We start from the raw sequence: 24,024 nt of genomic DNA, 5'->3' as shown, positions 1-24,024 counted from the left end.
CCTTTCCTCTTTTTGTACTTCTTTAGCCCCTGATGGTTCCCCAACATAGAGTTAAAGAAATGCTAACATCGCCAGGCTTCACCCCAATTAAGTAGCTCTTACCAGCCATTTTTCTCACCTGTGATACCCAATCTGTCATCTATGTCCCCACCGAATACACTCTGCTCAGGTATCCAAACTCCCAATCTGTGGCATATCTTTGAGCTCATATCTCATTGTCAAAATATGTCCCCTCAACCAAGCGCAATACTCCTCATCTGTCACCTCCCTCCAGAAAGCCTCTAGTCACTCAGCAGATTCCAGGAGAAAACCTGTAACATTCTGTAGATTCTCTTCTTTTGAAATTCGGTGCACACCCATCCTATACCCATATTATGTTTCCAGAAACCCTGTATAACCCTGGAAAATAAAGGAGAAGCTGTTCTTGGAACTCTGGCCCAGAAAAGGAGGCAGATGTCTCCCAGGGTGCACTGTACCTGGAGCTATGTAGCCAGGAGCAGCTGTGGCCCCAACAAAAGCTCCCCTTGTTAGAGTTCCTCTTCCTCTGCCCCGAACAGCTTGGACTGCTGCGGACACAGCTGTATTCACAACACCCTTTGCCTGTTAAAAACAACACATTTCATTACTGAGAGAAATAAGATCATCTCATCAACTTTGTAATGTATAACCTCCATGAGAAACTTGAGCCTGTACATGAGATTAGTCGTCTATGACCTTGAACCTTCAGTTTATAATCTGTAAAATGAAAATGACATCTATCTTACAGAGTTGTTCTGGAGAAGAGCTGGCACACAGAAGTATGCAAATAAATTCTTCCTTTCACTTGAGGGTTACCCAGAAAGAGTTCGTTTTCTGCACACAAATTTCAGCAGTCAAATTACATCCAAAGTCATTTTAGGCCTGACTAAAGCAATTACAGACACTTGATACCTAGGTTCAAAATTTACTGAATTCTCCCCCAGCAAACAAAAAAATAGCACAACAAACCACCTGGAGTTAGCTGTGAACCTGAATGGGGTTTAAAAAAAAAAAAAAAAAAAGGAACTAAGACAGGAAGACCAAAGGTGTGGATGCCACTTCCTGATGTAAGTAACTGAGACCTCAGGAAGGTCATGCAATTCTGTGTGTATGTGTGTGTGTCTGTGTGTGTGTGTGTGTGTGTGTGAATCACCTCTGAAGTCTCTTCTTGCCCTAAAATGCTATGGGACTCTGGTAAAGTCACATAATCTCTATGGGAGTCTCCCCAATAATTGCAAAATGACAATTATGATACCCATTTTGTTTTCCTTACTTCAGAGTAGAAAGAGCAACTGAGAAAATAGATACAAAGCTCTGAAAAGTAGAACAGATAAGGACAAAGAGTAACGGTACACAGGGCTGCTAGAACATTCTTTTCCAAAACTGAAAATTTAAGAAATAAGAAAATATCTAGTTTTAAATTACATATTATATTTACTTTTTAATATAAAGATGCTATAAAAACTCAAGCTCATAAAACTGCTAATACTCCCTGCTATAACCAAGCTGCAGGGAAGGAGGTGCAGAGCCTCAAAGGCATTGTACGATCAAGTCAACAGCATCTCAGACAGCTTAAATAGTCAGTGCATATACACATTTATCTCTCACTGAAAGAATCCTAGGATAGCCTCTGTAACTGGGTAGAAGACAGTTTCAAGGTCAAATGTATCGTGCACAGAGAACAGCCATTTTTTCCTTTTGGCTGAAAAAAATCCAACCAAAATAGACTGCTTCTTGGCTGTCAAGCACATTGAACATGTGAGTTCTATAGCTTTTAGTATGGAAAATTTCTAAAAATGAGTGAACTTCATGCGGGCATTTTTTTTTAAAACACAGCTTAGTCAAATGCAGTCAGAAAGTAGTAGTCTGGCAGCAGCAGAGTGACTCCACACAAAGCAAGCTCATGTCTCCTAGAACCAAACCTAACTACCTAGTAAGTATCTGCACATAGCACAGGCTTTTTTAAACACTAAAATTAACTGACCCATATACAAGATGTAACGCATGAGAAAAACACACCAAAACAAACAAGGTAACAATTATCCTTCCACTAATTTAGAACATATTCTAGGAAGATTTTAAAAAAAGAAAATCCACTTATCCTCTCTCTACATGTGTACCACTGCAATTTAAACGCTTTATTTGTATTTCATCTCAGTAAAAGTTCGTTTTCTTTGTTTATATTTTGAAGTCTAGAATATAAGCAGTGTTTATTATAGTAAATACAAGAAGTTTAAATTAACACAAATTTCTAAGGTGGATATAATATACAATAGGAGCATGCCAATGGTCTTTGGAAGATGAAGAACCAGGTTTCAAAGGGAACCCTTACCATCAATTAGCTATGTTACTACAAGCGGTATCTTAATGTGCTCAAGCCTCATTTCCTCATCTATAAAATGAGAGCTATTCTAACCTCTTATAATGGACTTTGCATATGCATATTTAACACAGAATCTTAAATAATCTAAGCTTCCTTCTATTAGTCTAAACATTTTTACTTGACTTGTTCCTATCACATAATATATTCAGACATTATTATACCAGTATTCTCCACGAGGGAGAGAATGTGTCTTATAGTTAACGTATCTCCTTTTCCCTCACAATCGTGCACATGGTATATGTCTAGAAAATATTTTTGAATACATAAATGAATGGATAGAAGAATCTGTTATTCAAAAGCGTGCAATTAGGAGGCCATCTTTTCTTACTGCAACCCTTGTTACAATCCTGGGCCTTTAGCAGCTCTGACATTTCCAATGTCAGTAATGAACAGAAGCAACAAAGGGTCAAGTTCTACTGTGACGCCCTCAAAGGAAAACCCAAAATAAATAATGCAAAAGGACAAAACTGGAAAGGAAATGGAAGAGCACCTGCAGACTCTGATGAGAGTAAGCCCCAAATACTCTTGGCAGCTTCCCTAAACTAAACAAATGCTAGTATCTCATTAAAGTCCCAACCCTCCAACACTCTACCTCTTCAAGAATGACCTAAATCCCCCAAATAATGCTAATAGTCTCTATTTAATAATTTGCCTAAAAGACCACAGAACAGAGAACCACTAATCATATTTCTATTATTCATGATCAAACCCAAAGCAAGGGTTGCCAAATCCAAGAAAAAGAAGTAACTTTAGAAAAACCTGAAGTGCCACAAAGACAGGAAAGGAAATTTAATTCTGGTAATATCTTTCAAAGGTTTAATGCTTAACTCATACCTGAGGGATAATCTTCTTTTTCTTATTATTTGCTGCATTGGGTCCAGAAAACAGCTTCTCCAGGGCAGCTAAAGCTGCACTTGCCTTTGCCACTTTCTTATTTGGACCTGCACCTCTGAATTTCTGTCCATCTACTTCTACCTAAAATCAAGAACAACACTCTGCAATTATCCCATGCAATTCCTCTACGTAGTTTTAATTTAAAAGTGTCACAACACAGAAAACACCAAAAGTCAAACAGCACCATGAGATTTGACTCAGTCTAAAGCTTTTTTATATATAAGCTGAGGATATCCTATGTCTTTGAGGGGAAAAATAAGGTTGGCTTGTATCTAGGTACACACCTCCATTACAAAGCGTTTGTCATGGCTTCCACCAGTCTCCGAGATGAGTTCATACTTAAGACCTCTTCTTTTTTCATTGAGCTCCATTACAGGATTTTTGCCACTTGCTGTGAGGATAGGGCCCTGAGTTCTTACCTAAAAGGAGGTTCAATCAAGTAAGATTTTAGAGTATTAGATTTCTTATTAATACAATTATACTACGTCTCCGTTGACAAAGAGGCTCAAGAATTGTACTTTAAAGCATTCAGGGGCTAGGATGCATGATCACTTCTGTATACAAATGGTAAAATATCTTTAAAGGTATAGAAATTCTACAAGCAGTAAACATCACAGTAAGTCATCTGGCCAGCCTGCCATGGAAGCAGGCTGTCTCAACAGATCAGTATTCAAGAGCAGTGTAGCCTTGCCATCACATGGCACTCCAGGGTCTGATCTGGGGTGTTCAAGATCTAAGAACAATACTCTAAATGACTGACAATGTAGGTAGAACAGTTGAGACTCACATGGCACCTGAGCATTCATTGTTTTTCATCTTTAGGATTAGGAAGAAATAACTCTCAATTTGGGAGACGGAAACAAAATGTGCCTACACACCTCTCAGTCTCTCTAAAGAGATTTAACGGCACCTAGAGTAAAAACAGTAGGCTACAGACCATGAATTCTGAAATTTAAAAATAATAAAAGCAGTCATTCTCGGCCCTCAAGGAGCTAGAGTACAGAAGGAGGGATTGATCTAATCATTGTAAAACAATGTACATTATAGAGCCCATGTATATTATGGAAACATAGTACAAGGAATCATTTTCTAGGGCAAACAGGATAGTTTTCCTGGAAGTGACATGCAAACCTGACCTTAAAAGGTAGGTACCAGACCATGAGAAGGAGGAAACGAAGGAGAAGGGCATTCTGGACAGAAGAAACAGCCATGCAAAGGCCCAAGAAAAAGAAAGACCATTTGTTTGGGAAATGGCAAGAAGTTCCATTTGGCTGTATTAAGCGAGTGAGGAGAGGAAAGCAGAACCAGATTAGAAACACTCTTGATGGAGCCAAATCATAAAGGACTTCAAATGTCATGCAAATGAGCTTCGACTTTATCATGGACAATAGGGAGCCACTGAAAGACTTAAATCTGGGTAAATTCACGATTAGACTAGAAAACTGCTCTAGGAGTGGTGGAAAGAACTGACATAACGATAAGACTAGAGGTGAGGAAGAGAAGTAATTCACGTAAGAGTGTGAAGGCTCAAACAGAGAGGCTAGCACCAAAAATAAAACCAACCACAAAACACCACAAAATTTTAGAAAGACCCAACGACTGAGCACTTTTTGAGGTTAGAGAGCATGTCTGTAATTCTATCCCAGTAATTGCTCAAGAAATGCTGAACAAAAATGAATTATTACATATAATAGGATTTTCATGTATGTAAACCTAATGGACAGCAAGATTCTCTTAACATACTCTACACTGATTTAATAAGTGGTTGATGCTATAAAAGTGAAACACTGGACAATTTTTAAAGACAATTTTAATAAACATTCCTGGGTCTTTTGCAATAAACCACTTCTTGAAGAGTTTTTAATAATCTACATCTTTTTAATTTCAAGGCAAATTTCTGGAGTCCATCTTTAAAAGGTAATGAGTAACTTCTGAAACTATGGTAATCACTCCCTGCTTTCCAAATCTGAAATCACTTTATAAAAATGAGTCAAGATAAAAATATTTGCGGTTCTAATCAATTATTACTATTTTAATGAAGAATAAGAGCTTTCTCCCCTCCCCATTACTAGATTATACAGAAGCAAAGCAGAGATGGATTCACAACCAGAACCTCCACATACTCTCGTAACTGCTATTAGTTTAGCCCACGCTGCTCTCTTAATTCCCTTTGAACTTAACAGTCTGTACCTCATAATTAATGCGCTCTTTCTCTCTTACTATTTACAACACTGCCAGCAAACCATCTTGGCCTGCCTGTGACAACCACTTATGAATGACTGGTCCTCTCTAAAGCCAGGGCCATGTCTTCTATCCTCCACAGCATCACATGAGGAGTCAGGCATGGCTTCCACAGGCCTCAGCCCCATCAGTCCCCACCATACAGGCCTACCTGGTACTTCTCAAACATTTACTTTCACAACTCCAGATATTATACCTTCTATTCCTTGGCCCAGAATGCCTTCTTTCCACCTCTTCCCCACATAGCAAAATCCTACTCATCATCTCAAACCAAGCTCACAGTTTACTCCCTTTGATTTTACATGTGTGTACATTTCATAATCACATCCTCCTTTGAGATTATACATTGTTAAATTCATTTTGCAATCACGGTGCTTATCACATTACATTGTAATTATGAGCGTATCTTTTGCCCTTCTATCCTGAGAACATCTTAAGGCTCTGGACACAATTTCTGCAGCATCTAGCAGTAAGCAGGTACTAAAAGGGGAAAAAATTATAGTCCACTAAGTCCTTGATAGATACTCATTCTTACAAATGACATTTTTTTAAATTTAATGTAAGCTCCTGCAGTTATTTAAAGCCAATTTTTCTTATGTAGAATGTAATAAGCAAGGGCCCCATGAATTCCCAAATAAGCCGTGTATACTCAGTACTTGGATTTTTGTCTCGTTCTATTATCTCTGACAATACGTCATAGGTCAGGACCTGCTCAAGAGTCTGAGGAACATACTAAATCAGACGCCCTCTTTAGGGCTGGACCAACTCAATGATGACCCCACTGACCCCCATAGCTTAGCACAAATTTCGAATAATTCTAAATTTCCCCATTAGATTTTTTTTTAAGTTTGCAAACATACATGCATACACATATTCATTCATTCATTTATAGCACAGCAGCTTGTGGGATCTTAGTTCCCCGACCAGGGATGGAACCGGGGCCCCCTGCAGTGGAAGCATGGGGTCCTAACCACTGGACCGCCAGGGAAGTCCCTAGATCTTTTTGTTTTTCACTCTTCAGTTATTGTTGACATTCCTGATACCTTATGATTGGATACATTATGACATTCCTGATACATTATGATTGAAATGCTGGAAGCAACTCCCATGGCCAGCAAAGGAGAAATGCTAGTTAAATTAGGATACATCCATGTGTTGTACAGTATACAGTTATGTTTACAGCGATTTTTAAAGTTAAGTGAAAAAACAAGATGTAAAACTATATGAAAATATGACTGCCTTCATAAAAAATACACATAGAAAAAAGGCTGGATATAAATAAAGCAAAATATTAATAATGACTGCCTCTGGAATACATACACTTGTATATGCTTTTGATTGTCTCATTTATACTTCTCCATACCTCTCAAATTTTTGACAATGAACATACATTACTTTTTTTCCAAGGAAAAAAATATATAAGTATACCTCTAAGGTACTGGAGGTTTCAGTTGTAGAATTTCCAGTATTATTGCTTGAGTTTGAAGACACTGTTTCATTTTTGCCTTCATTATCTGACTTTTCATCGGAACTCATACATTCAATATCTGCATCAAAGCCCGTTGGGTATCCCATTGCCTGCAGTACCTGTACAAATTACATTAAGATTCAGTTTTATTCAAATACCAGACACCACAGAGAACAGATGAAATATTGAGAACAACAGTTTCAAACCCACAACATTTGAAACGGTGAAACACCTTGCAGAAAGAGAAAGATGGTGCTAAATCTATAAATCCTCGGTTAAAAAAGTTTTACCTACCAGAGTGTCACCGTGGAAAATGGGGGAAACCTCCTCAGAGTATTTAGGTTTAAATAACGGAAAACAGAAATGCAAACCGGAGGCTACCCTGGGTTCATTTAATTTGGAGATGAGAGGTAGAGAAACAGAATAGCCAAGTTCAACCAGTGAGGTGAGGGGGAAAGTAAAATCGCACACTATGAAAAGTACACGAGGCTAGAAAGGAAAACACCTGATGTTCTAACTCTTTATTTCTCCTCTGGTCCTCAGTTTTCCAATTTGCAAAACAGGAAGACTGATTAATTGACCTCTAAGTTCTATGACTCAATCCAATAGGGGAAATTAGCACAGAAAGGAAATCAAGGAGTTTTCTTTACCTTGGAGCCAATATGCCTGTTAATTACAAAATTACATCTGAAGCTTTCTACTATCCATCCCTTTGGCTCTCCACTTAAAACCATAATCGAGACTTGAAAGAAAAGATTCAGCCTCTAGGTTTATTCTCTACCACTAAGTGAACCAGGAACAAGTTTAGGTTTGTATCTCCATCCCTGCCTCTCAAGGCCCGGTTACATTATGGCTTCCCCCAGTGTTCACTCTTCTTATATTTCTACTCATGCCTGGCATTTCTCATCTTTTTTAAAATACAGTTTTCAGAAGTGTGTGTGTGTGTGTGTGTGTGTGTGTGTGTGTTGTACACCTTTTAATATCTCCTTCCAGGTTAAACTGCTTTTTAGATGTTTGCACTAGCATTTTTATAAGCCTCTATCAAACTGGTTGACATTGCATTGTCAGTTACTGACTTAAAGGTCTGTACCAGAACTAGGTGCCTAAAAATCCCTGTATTTGTTTTAGCTTTTGACTAATGTTTAAAGTTGCTGGAGTGTAAAAGCAACAGCATATTTCTTTATAATCCCAACTATACCCAACAGGTGTCTCAAAAAACTGTTATTGGCTGCCACACAAATGAGTAGCCAAACAGTCTAGCCTTTATAAACAATGGCATTCTGTACAAAGGATTCTGCCAATATAAATAAAATATTACTCTAAACAAAAAATGGGCAGAAGTAGACTTCTGTACCTAGAGAACTTGAAATTAATTCACCCAATTCATATGGAGAACCTGACATTCTGTTGAACGTTTCAAATCGTAAATAAATTCCTTATATTCATTGGGAGTAAGGCCAAGAATACTTCTGTAACATCGTAAGTTCTAAGAGTACTCAGGTAGGACTTCGCACTAAATACACTAACATCGTTTGCCTATACCCTTGTCAATATTTATAAAGAAAACACCTTCTCCACTGCCTGAGTCCTGCAAATATGCTCTCCCTAAGAAATCGCATCTCAGAAGGAACAGTTATCGGTCTGGAGTTAACACCAGGCTAACACAGGCTGCAAGTCAAAAGCCAAGAGTCCCAAGGAAATTTGCTTTGTTTACTCCAAAAACAACTAAAGACACAGTTTCCCAATTTAATACAGACTGTTAAAAGTCTAATGTGAATTATTTAACACCACTTCTCTCTGCCCTTTCCACACATATCAGATTCATTTATTGTTTTTGTAGCAACATATTTCAATACATTTACAAATATTTTATATAACTGATGGATAATCTCAAAGGATATTAGAAGTGTACTTGCAATACAGCACAACTAACAAAAAATTTTCAAATTATTTTTCTATGAACATATTCTAAGATTATTAACATATGCTACAGAAGTAAAAAGAAAAAAGTATGGAGTTTTTGGACCTATAGAACCAGTTTGTTTGGAATCAATATTAAGGCCATGATTCTTCCTGCAGCATGAAGAGGGGCCTATAAAATATGTCCCACCTCCTTTCATGCAAGATGCATCCTCCTATTAAGGACCATAACCCTCTATTTACTTTACCATGTTGCACCATGCAATGTTTCTGCCCACCTTCACCATTTGACTGTTGGTAAAAAAGGATATTTTACTCTTTTCCATTAAGTTTGAATCCTGTTTTATCTCTGATTATAATTAACACTTGTTTCTGCAAGGTTAGCAAAATGATGACAATTGATGAAGTTCTATAATGGGCACATGGATGTGTACTGCATTATTTTACTTCGTGTTTGAAAATTCTCATAATAAAAAGTTTAAAAAACATATATTAAGGCCAAAAAACCTGGTATACCAAAGAAAAGTGAGCTTCAAATGTCTGGCAAACAAATCAAGCCTAATAAACACATCGACTGAGCTGAAAAATCACAAAATGATTCTTGGAAACAAGGTGACTGGAAAATCCAGGGTAACCACGCCTGTTTTCTCCTGGAGAGGGGTTGAGACTGAGAAAGTTGATACCCTCAAAGACAAGGGGCCAAGAGTGAAAACATGCAGCACACCCTACCCCATGGCTCTCCACTCAGGAGAAAGTCATACTCGTGGCTTCCGCACAGTAGAGAGCCGATGGCTCCGGAACCTCTGCAGAGGGGCTTTACCCCTTGTCCCCTTCAGCCGATCTTTTCCCCACAATGATTAAGATTCTTTTCATGGAACATGGCTGATTATGTCCTTAAAGGTGTCCTTTGTGAGGGACAGTCAGGAAAAAGGACTAGAGGAGGAAAGGGAAGACTGGCCACTAATCTTCATCATTTTAGGGTACGTGCTGCTGGGCAGCCACACTCCTCCTTCTGTTCTTATGTCATAGTGAATTGATATTGATATTTCAAAAGCTTTCTGGGTCAGATGCTAGAGAACTTAGATCCAAATTTGTGACTCATTCTCAGCATACTTTACAGCTAAGTTATTAAACTGTATTTTTAGCCTTATTCCTAAATTCACTTTTTCCCTCATTCTTAGTTTTCTTTCTCTGCCTCATTTTAAACTCATACTATTTCAACATACTTAAAAAGTACCCCTTTTGTAAACAACATAACATATTGTTCTATAATTTTACAGCTTAGTTATTATTTTTCTGCATTGTGCTTATTACTACCTGACAAATAATTGACCCATTTGTATATCCCGCTGTCTTTCTCCCCATTCTATCCTCACTAGAATGCAAGCTCCAGGAGGGCAAGGACTTTATTTTGATCACTGCTGTATCCTTAGCATCTAGGATAATGTTTGCATCTACATTAATAATACTTGCAAACTGGAATGACTATGAAAACAGACCAATTACATCTTATGTCATACTGTAACATAACAGAACTTTTCTTTAGTGAAAAGTAATCTTCCATCTACTTGATCTTTGACATTTTCGCATTTGTCTGCAAGAGGTCAAATGTAGTCATGGAGAGATTCCAATATTTAAGAATTTTCTATAAACCTATATGCATAATTGACTGGTTCAATCGTGGACCTTATTCTCTATGGAAATATTCTGAAATACAGAAAAGGCACCACATGCAAAAAAAAACACATTAAATTTATTTATGACAGAAAAAATCTGCAAACAGCAAAATATCCAATGATAGGGGAATGTTTAAACAAACAATAGTACATCTATATCATGTTAATCATACAGCCATTTAAAATTATTTATGAAGATTTTAATAACATAGAAAGACACTGATGACATGTGAAATGAAAAAAAAAAATCAGAGCATAAAACTACATATACACTGTGAGCTCAACCTAAAAAAAAGAAACAGAAAAGGACTGCAAGTATATACTATATACAAATATTAATGAACTGCCTCAGAGATAAGCAACCAACAGTTTTTATTCTTTTACTTTTTTGTGTTTTGCAAATTTTATATGATCAACACATTTTATAACCAAAAAAAGAAGAGTTTTGTGATCCAGAGGTGACAAAAGACTGTATGCCACTGTCATTAAAATCTTGAAAAATTCTGTTAATTTACTATAGATAAACAAGCACCTTATTTACAACATAAAATAACAAAGCACTGTTGAGTAAAAGAAATACTGTACCTTCACTGCTACGTGAAGTTTTGCTGTTTTCTTGGATGGTCCTGAGGCTTCATATGTTGTACCATCCACATCTACAGACATTGTGAAGACTGGGGCATGGACAGGGCCAGACTGAGATAAGAGCTTATATTGAAGCCCAGGCCTGATCTGATTTAGCCTCATTAGTGCATTCATAAGGTCTATTGCTTTGCTATCCAGAACTGTAAGAGAAAGAGGAATAAGATCAGAAGTTAAACCATTTTGCTTTAATCTATGTTTCTGTAGGTTCCTAGTGACCACTATAAATTCAGATTTTAAAAAAGAATTTCAAAACGCACATATAAATTAACTTCACTTCGTAATTCTAAAACTACTGCTTAATTAATTATGGTAACATCATTGTAAAAGTAATATGCATTACCATAGCTATACATTAGTTTTAGTTTGTCAGTATATTTTAAGCAAATGATGCTTGGAAACAAAAGTTATTCAATCAGTTTCTTAAAACTCCAATTCAAATCAATCACTTTTTAATTTTTATTTTCCTGAGACATAAATCCTTTCTAGTTAACATCTATAAGAATAAAGATTTTACACACTTTTCCTTAAGTTTCGTTTCATCTTCTTATTGGGATCTTTATCATCCCCTAATCCATCTTCAAATGGCCTCTTCAGAGCTGAAGACCCAGCACCTAAACAATTATAAGAGATTCATTATCAGTCAAAACAATGATTCTACTTACTCTACCAAATGTACCTAATGTGTTCAGGAAGGAAAAATCTTAGGAATCACAAGGACCATAAGACCCTTTCACTGATAAATTAAATATTTATAATCTTGTAACAGCAAAAAGTTTTAAGTGAATCTTTATGAAACAATATTATCCCTTTTTATAAATATTTATTTTCCCATTTATTCACATATACACATACAAATATCTATGCATAATATTCACATCTGTATATGCATAAATAGAAAAAAGTCTGGAAAGAGATGTATCAAAATGTTAAAGGTGGTTATCTGTGGCAGTAAGATTTATTTTCACTTATGTCTCTTCAAATATTTCTATAAGTTCACATTTATTATACTATTAATTTTTAAAGTCCACATGTTAAATATTCTGCTTATGGAAATCTGATTATTTCTCATACTATGACATATTCTTCTGTCTGCCTGTTCAAATTTCTATTCAAGATTTTATTTACAGTTCATCTTCCCCATGAAGTTTTCTTCAGTTTCCCTCTCATCTCAACTTTTTAGAAGAGTTTCTATGGTATCAGAAATATAAAGTGTCATACGTAGTCTTGTGTCATTGCCTATTTCATATACAGAGACCTTGTGTTTCCTTAGTGTTCCATGAAGGTCAAAGATATTTTCTCCTTGTCTGTATCTTATAAACTATCTAACGTAAGACTCAGAAACAACATAATGGGTATGGAACAAAAACTAACTGAACTAATATTACTCAATTTCTTAGATAAAGCAGCTAGTTAATAATGCCGTCAAGACATAAGGCAGGAGCTTTGCTGTCCAAGATAAAAACAATCAGAGAAAAGCTCATCAACCTGTCCAAGTACTACTTTAAAGAACTCTGTGTTTTCAACGTAAAAGTTGGTTGTTGGGTTTTTCCTAAAGGAAAGTTATGCTCAAAAGATTCATGCCATAAGATTTCCAGATACTTCTTAGTGAAACCTTGTAATAACACTGAGATTAACTACATATTCTCTGATCATCAAGATTTATTGTCCCTTGGGGTAAACACTGACTTCAGCATTTGCTTGAGTCAATACTTACCACTCAGGTCAATCAATCTTGATGTGCTCTCTTCAACAGATGGCAATATCTGCTTATATGTGCTTAGTATTGTATTTCATTTGCATTACATAAAACTGTGAGTTTGCCAGTCTCCCAGAATGCAGTCTTTAAGAGATAAAGTTAAAAAGGAACAACATCTATTCAATCACTCTCCCACTCATTAAGTTACATTAAAAGCTGCTCCCTGATTGCCTGGAATTCACCAGCTGGCTTAGACGTATGGATCTATTCTCTAAATCCTCCAGCTACGTGAACAGTGCTGCATGGATTAAGCTTCATTCTACCATCCCTGCCCTTGGACAAGGGCTGTAAAATCTGGAGCTAATCATAATAGTAATGGGGGGGAGCGGCGGGGTGGGGGGGGGATGGGCTTGTGTTACAAAAAGCAAGTTGTTTTCAACATCTACAGTATCTAGAAATAAGAAGTGACCATTTCAGAGGCAACAATTTTTAAAAACAATAGGTGAAGGCTTACCATATGCCTGGCACTGTTCTTAATACCTTATATGAATTAATTTATTTAAGCCTCACAAGCACCCTATGAAGCCTGTACTTTCATCATCCTCATTACAATTTTATTCATGTATTCATCCAGCAACAAATATTAATAGTTTTTCTATGTTCAGGACAATTTTAGGTGCTGGACATCTAACAGAGAACAAAACAACGTCCCTGTTCTTAAAGAGTTTGCATCTGGTGGTGGAGACTAAGCCCAACATGTCATATGGTCCCGAGCACAATGGAGAAAAATAAGAGGCTTACGGAGGAGGATGTGTTGCTATTTTTTTTTACATGTGATGCCCGTCAGAAAGGTATCACTTATAGATAAGGTAGCTTTCTGATGAAGATCTAACGAAAGTAAAAGAGTAAGCTATTCAGCTATGTGGGGAAAGAGCCCCAGGAAGAGAGAACATCAAGTACAAAGGTCTTAAGGCAGGAACATGCTAAGAAACAGCATACAGGCCTGAGTGGTTCGAGTGGCATGACGAGGACGGGACAGGAGCAGAAGATGAGCAGCAGCAGGAGCTCTCAACCTTAGCTGCCACTAAGTCACCAGAGGAGCTTCTGCAAAATACACAAGTTCCACTTCTAGTATGAGAAAGTAAGTCAACTGAAATAGATGAGAGCAACCAGAAAAGATGGACCAAATGTCTGTTCCTGGGCAACAAAGAATTATAGAGTCAAGATCCGAGAGACAAAGGAAACCCTGCTCTGGGGGCCACACTTCCCCTGGGGGTATCTTGCACATCCAGAAGAAGCCACTAAGAACTGAACAGAGCACCTCAGGCACCCCAGGTCTCAGGGGTCAAAAACTGGACTTTACGGACCTCCAAAAGGGGAAGGCTTGGTGAATTCCCCACGCTGTGGGTTGGGCCTCTGCAATGCCACATGCTAGAAGTAAATGAAGTAGAAATAGTCTGGATCTCAGAAGGACTGAAGCCCACCTTCAAATCACCTTAATCCCTGATTGCATTAATATGATCCAGATTGCCAATTCCACTAGTCATCTCCCAGAAACAAATACAAATCCTCCCTGGAGCACTATATCATTACTCTAAGCTTTAATTCCCTCCAAAATTTTTAAATTTAAGTCTCCATCACTCAAAACAAAAACAAAACACAGGTACATGAGAAGACAAGATACTGTGATCAAAAATCACGAGAAGCAGCAGAAAACAGAAACAGATCCCAAAGAGACCCAGACGATGAAGCATTCTTTCAGAAACAAACTTTATTAAAAAGAATGATTAGGATGCTCAAAATGAAAATAAAAAATCAAGAAGAATTTGTGGCAGAAAATCTGAAACTATAAAAGAGCCAAAATTGTAGAAATTAAAAACTGACAGACCTGCAAGGGGAAACAGACGATCCACAATAGAGGGGAACTGGCATACCTCTCTCAGTAATTAAGAGAACAAGTTAAAAAAATATGTATGTATGTGTGTATGTGTGTGTGTGTGTGTGTGTATACAGGTATATAAGATTTGAACAACACAATGAACAAATGCAACCTGACATGTAAAGAATATTCTGGCTCTACCAACTACAGAATATACATACTTTTCAAAGTATGAATCATTTATAAAAACTGACCATGTGCTGAGCCATAAATGAAGTTTCAAGAACTACCAAAGGAAAAAAATCACACAAAGCATGTTCTCAGATCACAGTAGAATAAATAAGCTCAAATATAAGGAGATAACGGACTTCCCTGGTGGCACAGTGGTTAAGAATCTGCCTGCCAATGCAGGGGACACGGGTTCGAGCCCTGGTCCGGGAAGATTCCTACATGCCATGGAGCAACGAAGCCTGTGAGCCACAACTACTGAGGCTGCGCTCTAGAGCCCACAAGCCACAACTACTGAGCCTGAGTGCCACAACTACTGAAGCCTGTGCACCTAGAGCCCTTGCTCCACAACGAGAAGCCATCGCCATAATTAGTCCGTGCACCGCGATAAAGAGTAGCCCCTGCTCACCACAACTAGAAAGCCCGCGTGCAGCAACAAAGACCCAACGCAGCCAAAGATTAAAAAATTATTTAAAAAATTAAAAAAATAGGGATAACTAAAAAATCCTCATTTGTCTGGAAATTAAGCAATGACATCGAAATGGCTTACATGTCAAAGAACTGATAACAGGAAAATTAAAAAATAGTTTTAACTAACTGATAATGAAAATGCTAATGTAAAGAGAGTACAAAGCACATAAATCTGGGCATAAAGGAGAACTTAGTCTTAATAGTATATATGATAACGTAAGAGGCTTAAAAAAACGCCAACAATGTATTCATCTATTTCAAAACATTTAAAGAAGAACAGCAAATTAAACCTAAAGAAGGTAGTGAGGAAAAACAAAGGATAAGAGCAGAAATCAATGACATAAAATACAAGCATATACCAGGAGATGATCAACAAAGTCAAAAGTTTATTTCTTTTTAAAGACTAAAAAAACTGATAAACCTCTAGTGAGAGCGATCAGAAAAAAAGGAGGTACAAAACGTATAAGACAGGACATCAATACTGCAGACAATAAAAAGATAAAAGGATCTTATAAACTACTTTATTTTTAAATTTAGATTAAATGGACAAATTCTTAGAAAAACACAATTTACCAAAACTCTCATAAGAAGATGATAGTTCGATGCCTATTAAGGAAATCAGATCCATAATTTAAAACCTTTCCTTAAAGAAAACCTCATGCCCAAATGGCTTCACTGATAAATTCTTCCAAACATTTAAGGAAGAAATAACATCAATCTTACACACACTCTTCCAAGGAACAGAAAAAGAAGGACGGACACTTCCCAACTCATAAGACCCACATAACCTCAGAACCAAAACTTGACGAAACATTACAACAAAGGAAAACTGCTGGCCAATCTAACACACAAAAATCTACGTTTTTGTGAATTGCTCACAAAAACCTACACAAGATTGTTCACAGCACCTTTATTTGTAATAGCCCAAAACTGGAGACAAACAGAATGTCCTACAATAGGTGCATGGTTAAACCAAACTCTGATTCATTCATGCCACGGAATCCTACTTAACAGCAAAAAGAAACAAAACTATTGACACGTGCCAAACAACTTGGATGGGCCACAAGGGCATTATGCTGAGTTAGGGGACGAGAATCTCAAAAGATCAGATAATGATAACTTCATTGACATAAAATCCTTGAAATAACAAAATTATAGAGATGGAGAAAAGTTAGTGGTTTCCAAGGCTTGGGGATGACTGTGGGAAGAGGAATGGTGTTACTATAAAGGGGCAGCATAAACGAGATCTTTGAGGTGATGAAATAGTTCTGTGTCTTGATTGCTATGGTGGTTACACAAACCTACAATGTGATAAAATGGCATAAAACCTATACACACATTGTATAAATGTCAATTTCTTGGTTTCCATGTTCTCCTATAAGTTGCATAAGATGTAACCATTGGAAGAAACCAGGTGAAGGGTCCACAGGACCTCTCTGTACTATCTTTGCAACTTCCTATGAATCTGTAATTATAGATAAAATGTTAAGGGGAACAAAAAGAGACTGCTGCTTTGTTGAGAACAGACAAGAGGGGCAAGGAAGACCAGATAGGGAAGATGCTGCAATAACAAGGGTAAGAGATGACAGCAGTTTAGGCCAGGATGGTAGCAGTGAAGAAATTAAACAGCTGAATACTGGACACACTTTGAAAGTAAAACAGCTAGGATTTCCTGATGGTTTGGATATGGGTGAAAGAAAGAGAAGATTCAAGGGTGAAGGTTTTTGGCCTGAGCACAGAGATGCATAGAGTTTCCAAAGACTGGGATGGTGATAACTATGGAAAGAACAGATGAGAAGCAGAGTAAGGACAGGACATCTTAAGTTTGAGATGTCTGTTAGACATCCGTGTGGAGACAGTGAGGAGACACTTGCATAGCTGGGGCTGAGGTCAAGGGCTGGGAGTCTAGAGTGAAGACATACATTTGGGAATCTTCACTGAACAGAAGGTACTTCAAGATGAGAGACTAGATAAGATCTCCTAAAGAGTCTCAATGGGTGTAAATAAAGAGAAATGGTCTGAGGCCTGTACCCTGGGATACTAATATTCAGAAATCAGGAAGATGAGGAAAAACAAAGACAGCTGAGGAAAGGGCAGTGGGATAGCAGACCCAAGATAAAGTAATGACCTAGAAGTCAAAAAAAAGTAGTATTTCACGCCAGAAAAAGTGTCTGACGGACTTCCCTGGTGGCAGATTGGTTAAGAATCTGCCTGCCAATGCAGGGGACACGGGTTCGTGCCCCGGTCCGGGAAGATCCCACATGCCGCGGGGCGGCTGGGCCCGTGAGCCATGGCCTCTGAGCCTGCGCGTCCGGAGCCTGTGCTCCGCAACGGGAGAGGCCACAGCAGTGAGAGGCCCACGTACCGCAAAAAAAAAAAAGAAATAAAAAGTGTCTGACAGTACCAAATGTTGTTGAGGATACAGAACAACAGGAACTTTCATACACTGCTGGTGGCAACATAAATTGCTATATATACCACTTCCTAGGTCATATACTGGTCCACAGTAACTCCTGGATCTATACTCCAGGAGGCATGAATAAGAAGGCTCCCAGCAACAATGTGGGTGGCTGCCAAAAAATAAGAAGAATCCTAATGTCCTTCAAAAGCACAATGGATAAGTTGTAGTATATTCATAATGGATACTATATAGGTATAAAAATGCACTATAGCTATATGCAATAACATGAATATATCCCAAACAATGCTGGACAGACAGACGTCAGTCACAAAAGATTAAACTCAATATGATTCCATTTCTAAAAAGTTCTAGGCAATATCCAATTAATTGTTTAAAAAGCACACAAAGGTGGAAAAGCTTTAAAGAAAATCAAGGAAACAATTATCAAAAAATCAGGAATCGTAGTTCATGGGGCACGGAGGTGATGTACAGGATAAATAAATGGCTTCTGAGAAGGTGACAATGTTCTGTTTCTTAACTAGGATGGTGATTATATGGAATTGTTAAATAATTACTTGTTTTTAAATTTATTTATTTATTTCTGGCTGTGTTGGGTCTTTGCTGCTGTGCGTGGGCTTTCTCTAGCTGTGGTGAGCAGGGGCTGCTCTTCGCTGAGGTGTGCGGGCTTCTCATTGCGGTGGCTTCTCTTGTTGTGGAGCACAGGCTCTAGGCATGCAGGCTTCAGTAGTTGCGGCTTGCGGGCTGTAAAGCACAGGCTCAGCAGTTGTGGCGCACGGGCTTAGTTGTTCCGTGGCATGTGGGATCTTCCCGGACCAGGGCTCGAACCAATGTTCCCTGCATTGGCAGGTGGATTCTTAACCACTGTGCCACCAGGGAAGCCCAAAATAATTACTTTTTAAATGATAAATATTTTATACTTTTATATATACGTGCCATATCTCATAACTAAATATACCAGAAATAAGTGTTCATCTGTGTCCAGTGTTGCTGAAAAGCTGCCTAAGATGAGTACTGAAAGCTAACCACTGAACGCAATAACGTGAAGGTCACAGGACAGACTTAGGTAGAGTGACAAGGAAGAAAGGCTGATTAGAATAAGTTGTGTTTTTTTTTTAACTTATTAATTTATTTTTGGCTGTGTTGGGTCTTCATTGCCGTGCGCAGGCTTTCTCTAGTTGTGGTGAGTGGGGGCCACTCTCCGTTGCGGTGCGCGGGCTTCTCATTGTGGTGGCTTCTCTTGTTGCGGAGCACAGGATCTAGGAGCAAGGGCTTCAGTAGTTGCAGCATGTGGGCTCAACAGTTGTGGTTCGTGGGCTCTAGAGCACAGGCTCAGTAGTTGTGGCGCACAGGCGTAGTTGCTCCACGGCATGTGGGATCTTCCCGGACCAGGGCTCAAACCCGTGTCCCCTGCACTGGCAGGCGGATTCTTAACCACTGCGCCACCAGGGAAGCCCCTAGAATAAGTTTTAAAGAAAGTGTGGAAAAGGAGAAAGAAACAATAGGCCGCTCTTCCTGAAGGTACTGCTATAAAGGGGAGCAGAGAAATGGGAGGAAGCTGCAGGATCAAGGGGGAGTTAAGCTTTGTCTTTCAAATGGGAGGCATTATAGCAGGTTTTTATGCTGATGAGAATGATCCAGTAGAAAAGCAGAAAAGGAGGAAATGACGCTGGTGAGGAAAGAAAGAACTGCTAGAATAATGTCCATTTGTAGACAAAAGGGAATGTGATATAGTGGACAAGCAGAAAGGCTGGTCTTTATTCGGTCAAGGGAGGGAAAGCAAAGCGCATGAGTACTTAGAGCAAATAAGGTCATCAGACGAGAGGGAGGCCTGGGGAGGGAAGTGTGAAATGACAGAAGATTTGCAACAGCTGTCTAGGAAAACTGGGGAACTCTAGACTTTACAGGATGATTTCCAGCCAACACAAACAGTCTACTTAAGGTTAATGTCTGAAACTTAAAGGGAAAACAGTTAAGATGACTATGTATTTTTTTCTCCAACGATGTCCAACAACCTGGTGTAGGCACACAGTTGGATTTCAACCAGAGCTGTCAGGAAGACAGGATCAACAAAGTGAAGGTATATGCTAGGGCATGATTATTAATGACAGACCACGTGAATATAAGCAGAGAAGGGACAGAAGTGAGTACATGAGGAAGGAGAGGGACTAAGAAAAGTTAACAGAATCAATGGTGAGGTTCGAGAATTGGGGCAGGAGGACTGCTCCTGACAGTATGATGATGAGAGGCGGTTTACAAAGTGGGATTCTTGAGAATGAATTAGGGAGATGGCACAGGTACAGTTATTGAAGACAAGGTCTAGGATATGTCCACAGAATGGGCACCTGAGGTAAGGTAGAAAACAAGGTATTTGTGGTAGAAGAAGTCAAGGAATTAAGAAGTCAAAATTCTGAAAAAAAAAAAAAATCATCTAAATGCATATTGAAATCACCAAGAATTCTAAGAATAAAGTTTAAAAGCAAATGTCAGGAGGCTAGGTGGTAAAAACATGCAAGTATGAGGAAGACTGCAGCAAGTGTCTGGAAGCAATGACCTTGGCTCCCTCATCTTATAGCTAAGGCACAGAATGTGTAGGTGACCTGCCCAAGTCATGTAGCTAGTAACTGACAGGGCTCAAATGGAAACACCAACTGTCTGGTTCTATTTTAAGCTATAAATTGACAGACCAGCAGCTCCCAAACTCTTGAGAAAGACTGTTGATGTTAAAAACAAAACAAAACAAACAAAAAAAAAACCCATAAAAAACTAAGTCACGTTAACAATAGATATACTTTTACTATCTAGAGAAAGAAAAAATACAAAACCCAAAGAACTGCTATGAATTCAGTGACTGAAATAAAAATTTTCATTATTAACCATAAGAACCTACACATATATTTGAGACATATTTATTCAATCATTTATTATATATTTATTCAGTCATTCAATCCAGAGACATGGTTATGTGAATCTCTTTCAAAAATTCTTTGCTGCTGTGTGAGCACCCTCTGGAAGAGAACAGCTTTCATTCCACAACATTTCTTGAGCATTGGTTTTGTAATAGTTATGTGGTGAGGTCTGGAGGATTCCTTACCCTTGAGGAGTTTACAGTGTAAGGCAGTGATTCTCAAACTTTTCAGTCTCAGGACCACTTTACCCTCTTAAAAAATTATTGAGCACCCAAAAAACTTTGTTTTGTGGGTAATATCTATCAATATTTAGAATATTAGAAGTTAAAACAAAAAAATTTTAATGCAATATACAAAAAATTTCATTAGCCATCAGAGTGACGATGCCATCACAGGTCATATACAGCTTCTAGACAACTGTACACTCATGAAAGACAGAGTGGAAAGGGTGAAAAAACAAAGCCTTAGTATTACTATGAAATAATTTTGATCTGGTGGACTCCCTGAAAAGTCTTTAGACCCACTGGAATTCCAGTGTTTAAATAAATAGATTGGGCCATTCCACTATTTTTGTCATATCAAAATTGTTAGAATAATAATATCATTTGTGGTAGGTGGGTTGTCCCAGGTGAAAATATGGTGTTAAACATCCCACCTTCTAGTATAAATAGAGATGAAGGAAGGAAGGGAGGGAGGGAGGGAGGAATGTTTTTTGTGGCATAATGAGAAGAGTAAGTGGATTTGCATTTGAGTATCTACTGTTTCCAGGCACTGAATTGAGCATTTTAATCTGACAACAGCCAATAAGGTTGGAATAATATCAGTACATAAAGTGATGAACTAATCGCTCAAGAGCTAAAGCTAGTAAGCAGGGGCGCTATGACTGGAACCAGGTCACACTGACACTAACGCCTGTGCTCTTTCTGCTGAAACTCTAATCTGAGTTCACACAGACTAGTACAAATGGAAGACAGTCCTGAATTTTCCAATACACTTTTCTCCTCCTCTGTTTTTGTTTTCTCTTTCTTGGTTACATTAACACTTCCAAGTATGACAAGATCATCAAACTGATGAGTGACCGTGACAACGTCTCCTCCTCGTTTGTGACTTTTCTCTTCGCCTCAGACCAGCGGTTCTCAAAGTGTTGTCCCTAAGTCTATGCAGTAATGGAATCTGATCAACATAGCCAAATGAGTTCGTCACTAATAAGAATAAATGACAGCAAGCTGATGTCACTAATGGGATGGAAGAAAACCAATAAACGTTCTTATATGACTTGGGTTAAAAATTAAGTTCTCTCAGCTCTAACAAGAGACGCATCCCATGGCCATCTCCATCACTGCACACATCCAACCCCAATAAAAACTTGCACACTCACCTTCTTTATCAGTAACTGACCAGGAATATTTCTGAAAAGGCTTACTAGATGGAAGGGGGTCCATTTCCAGCACTTTATAAATCTGGCCAAAGGCTGATAGTCTGAGTGCATGCTAAAGAACAAAAGATTGTATTTATTCAAATTTCAAATGTTTCATTCATAAAGCCCTTAGAACATCTAGCTAAAAACACATTCATCAAATACTATTATTATGATGACAAAAGTCCCTAACAGCAGGCAAGAATAAAGTGTTTAAATAAATTACATGATATCCCTCTAATAGACCACAGTGATATGGCCCATCTCATACCTGTGCACTGTGGGTAATATCTTCTTTTTGTTGGATGGTCATATAGCTCAGAGCATCTGTTGGGTCCCTCTCGCAAGGATCATGAAGACCAGGACCCCCTTTAGCAAAGGCAAAAGAAAAACTCAAGTATCATTCAGAACTGAGTTTAGAATTCAATAAACTAACACAAAATAGAAAGAAAAGAATGGAGAGAAAAAGAAAAAAAAACCTAAGGAACGAGGTTAAAAATCTCCTCAATTTAAATGGAGTAAAAAGGACACTCATTTTCAGTATGTTAGCATATAAATGTCCTTATTTTACTAGAAGTCACTTGTATATCTAAGGTCGAAATTGGGTTTTAACTCTGAGAATTTAGAAATGGCATGATGAATCATCCCAAATCTTTAAAGGGATTACATATGGAAAATAAGACCAAATTTAATTTTTCCAAATTAATCACCAGATTGCAAACAGAATGAACTTCATACATTTTAACTCAACATAAACATTTTCAAATTCAAAGCTCTAGGTGAAGCAAATTCATAGCAGACACAATATCTTATTAGTACCTTTTATGTTAGTACATATGGAACATAAATTACAATTATTGAGAGAGAGTTTTATGGCACTTCTCCAACATTCAAGCATTCTAGTTGCTAAAATTCCAAGCAAAACAACTCCTACACATCATTTCCCTGGGCAGAGGACAAACTTAGCACATAATAGAAAACTAAACTAAAATGAAATTTTTCTGATTCTTCTGCCTCCAGAGTTTGAAACCCTTACCAGGAAGTAGAATTCCAGATGCCAAACACTCCATTACTCGTCTCAAGGCCTCCCCAGCGCCCAAAGGTCTATTACAAGTACCTATAGACTTTTCACATATAAGCTCTAGTGGCTAGAAGATATTAAATTACAAATTAGTACATGCACCAAGTGTTAAAAGGATTCCAGTTAAATGTGAGCTGACATTTCTATCTACAATGGAGGCCAAAAAGGTTAAAGTCCATTTAACATTTAGGGCCCAATTAACTTTTCCCACTTGATTATCAACTTTTACCCCAGCCAGAGTGTTTAAATCAACCATTTTTGAGATAATATATTCAGAAGACATTTTGTCACCAAAACTTTATTTTTATTTACCCTGAAAGGATTACTTAAGAAACTGCAGTCATCTAATTGACTTAACAAAGTTTTAACAAGCCTTCATATAGGTTAGTAATAGCCAATAAATAATCAGTGTTCAAACCCAGCCCACCTATATCTCCCACTTAACCTAGGAAGCGCTCAAACCACAGTAAGACTTCATTTCAGACATCCTGCCCCAACTATTACAACTGGAATTAAAGAAGGACCAAATCTCCATATTTAATAAACTAAAAACTCACGATGCCAATATCAAAGTAATAATTGCTAAATTAATTTACAATGACCCTTTTATAGCTTTATTTGTTTTATAATGTTCTTTATTGGGTCTTAATTGGTTCAAGCAAAATAATTTCCAAATTAA

The 24,024-nt window shown here is 37.8% G+C and overlaps 1 protein-coding gene across 8 annotated transcripts in view; it reads right to left on the bottom strand.

Annotated features, from left to right (window-relative positions):
* STRBP (spermatid perinuclear RNA binding protein) overlaps positions 1-24,024 on the bottom strand; it is a 136,925-nt gene that overhangs the window by 10,758 nt on the left and 102,143 nt on the right. For 6 of the 8 annotated variants that reach the window (XR_003432508.1, XR_003432509.1, XM_027104924.1 and 3 more), the window contains exons 8-16: positions 23,301-23,412; positions 22,536-22,633; positions 22,226-22,337; positions 11,764-11,856; positions 11,186-11,385; positions 6,965-7,123; positions 3,580-3,714; positions 3,236-3,376; positions 477-600 (exon numbers count right to left, since the gene is read on the bottom strand). Coding sequence is in view for 6 of the 8 variants with exons in the window: in XM_027104924.1 (XP_026960725.1) it covers positions 477-600; positions 3,236-3,376; positions 3,580-3,714; positions 6,965-7,123; positions 11,186-11,385; positions 11,764-11,856; positions 22,226-22,337; positions 22,536-22,633; positions 23,301-23,412 (1,174 nt within the window). In the remaining 2 variants the exon portion in view is untranslated. The remainder of the gene's footprint in view (positions 1-476; positions 601-3,235; positions 3,377-3,579; positions 3,715-6,964; positions 7,124-11,185; positions 11,386-11,763; positions 11,857-22,225; positions 22,338-22,535; positions 22,634-23,300; positions 23,413-24,024) is intronic. The other 2 variants (XM_027104927.1, XM_027104928.1) reach the window with 2 other exon arrangements.

The sequence above is a fragment of the Aethalodelphis obliquidens genome, unplaced genomic scaffold (genome assembly GCF_003676395.1).
Source record: "Aethalodelphis obliquidens isolate GAN/ISIS:26980383/991018 unplaced genomic scaffold, ASM367639v1 scaffold7, whole genome shotgun sequence".
Lineage (NCBI taxonomy): Eukaryota > Metazoa > Chordata > Mammalia > Artiodactyla > Delphinidae > Aethalodelphis > Aethalodelphis obliquidens.
The sequence above is the reverse complement of the archived record's forward strand: the minus strand, read 5'-3'. Positions and strand labels throughout refer to the sequence as shown.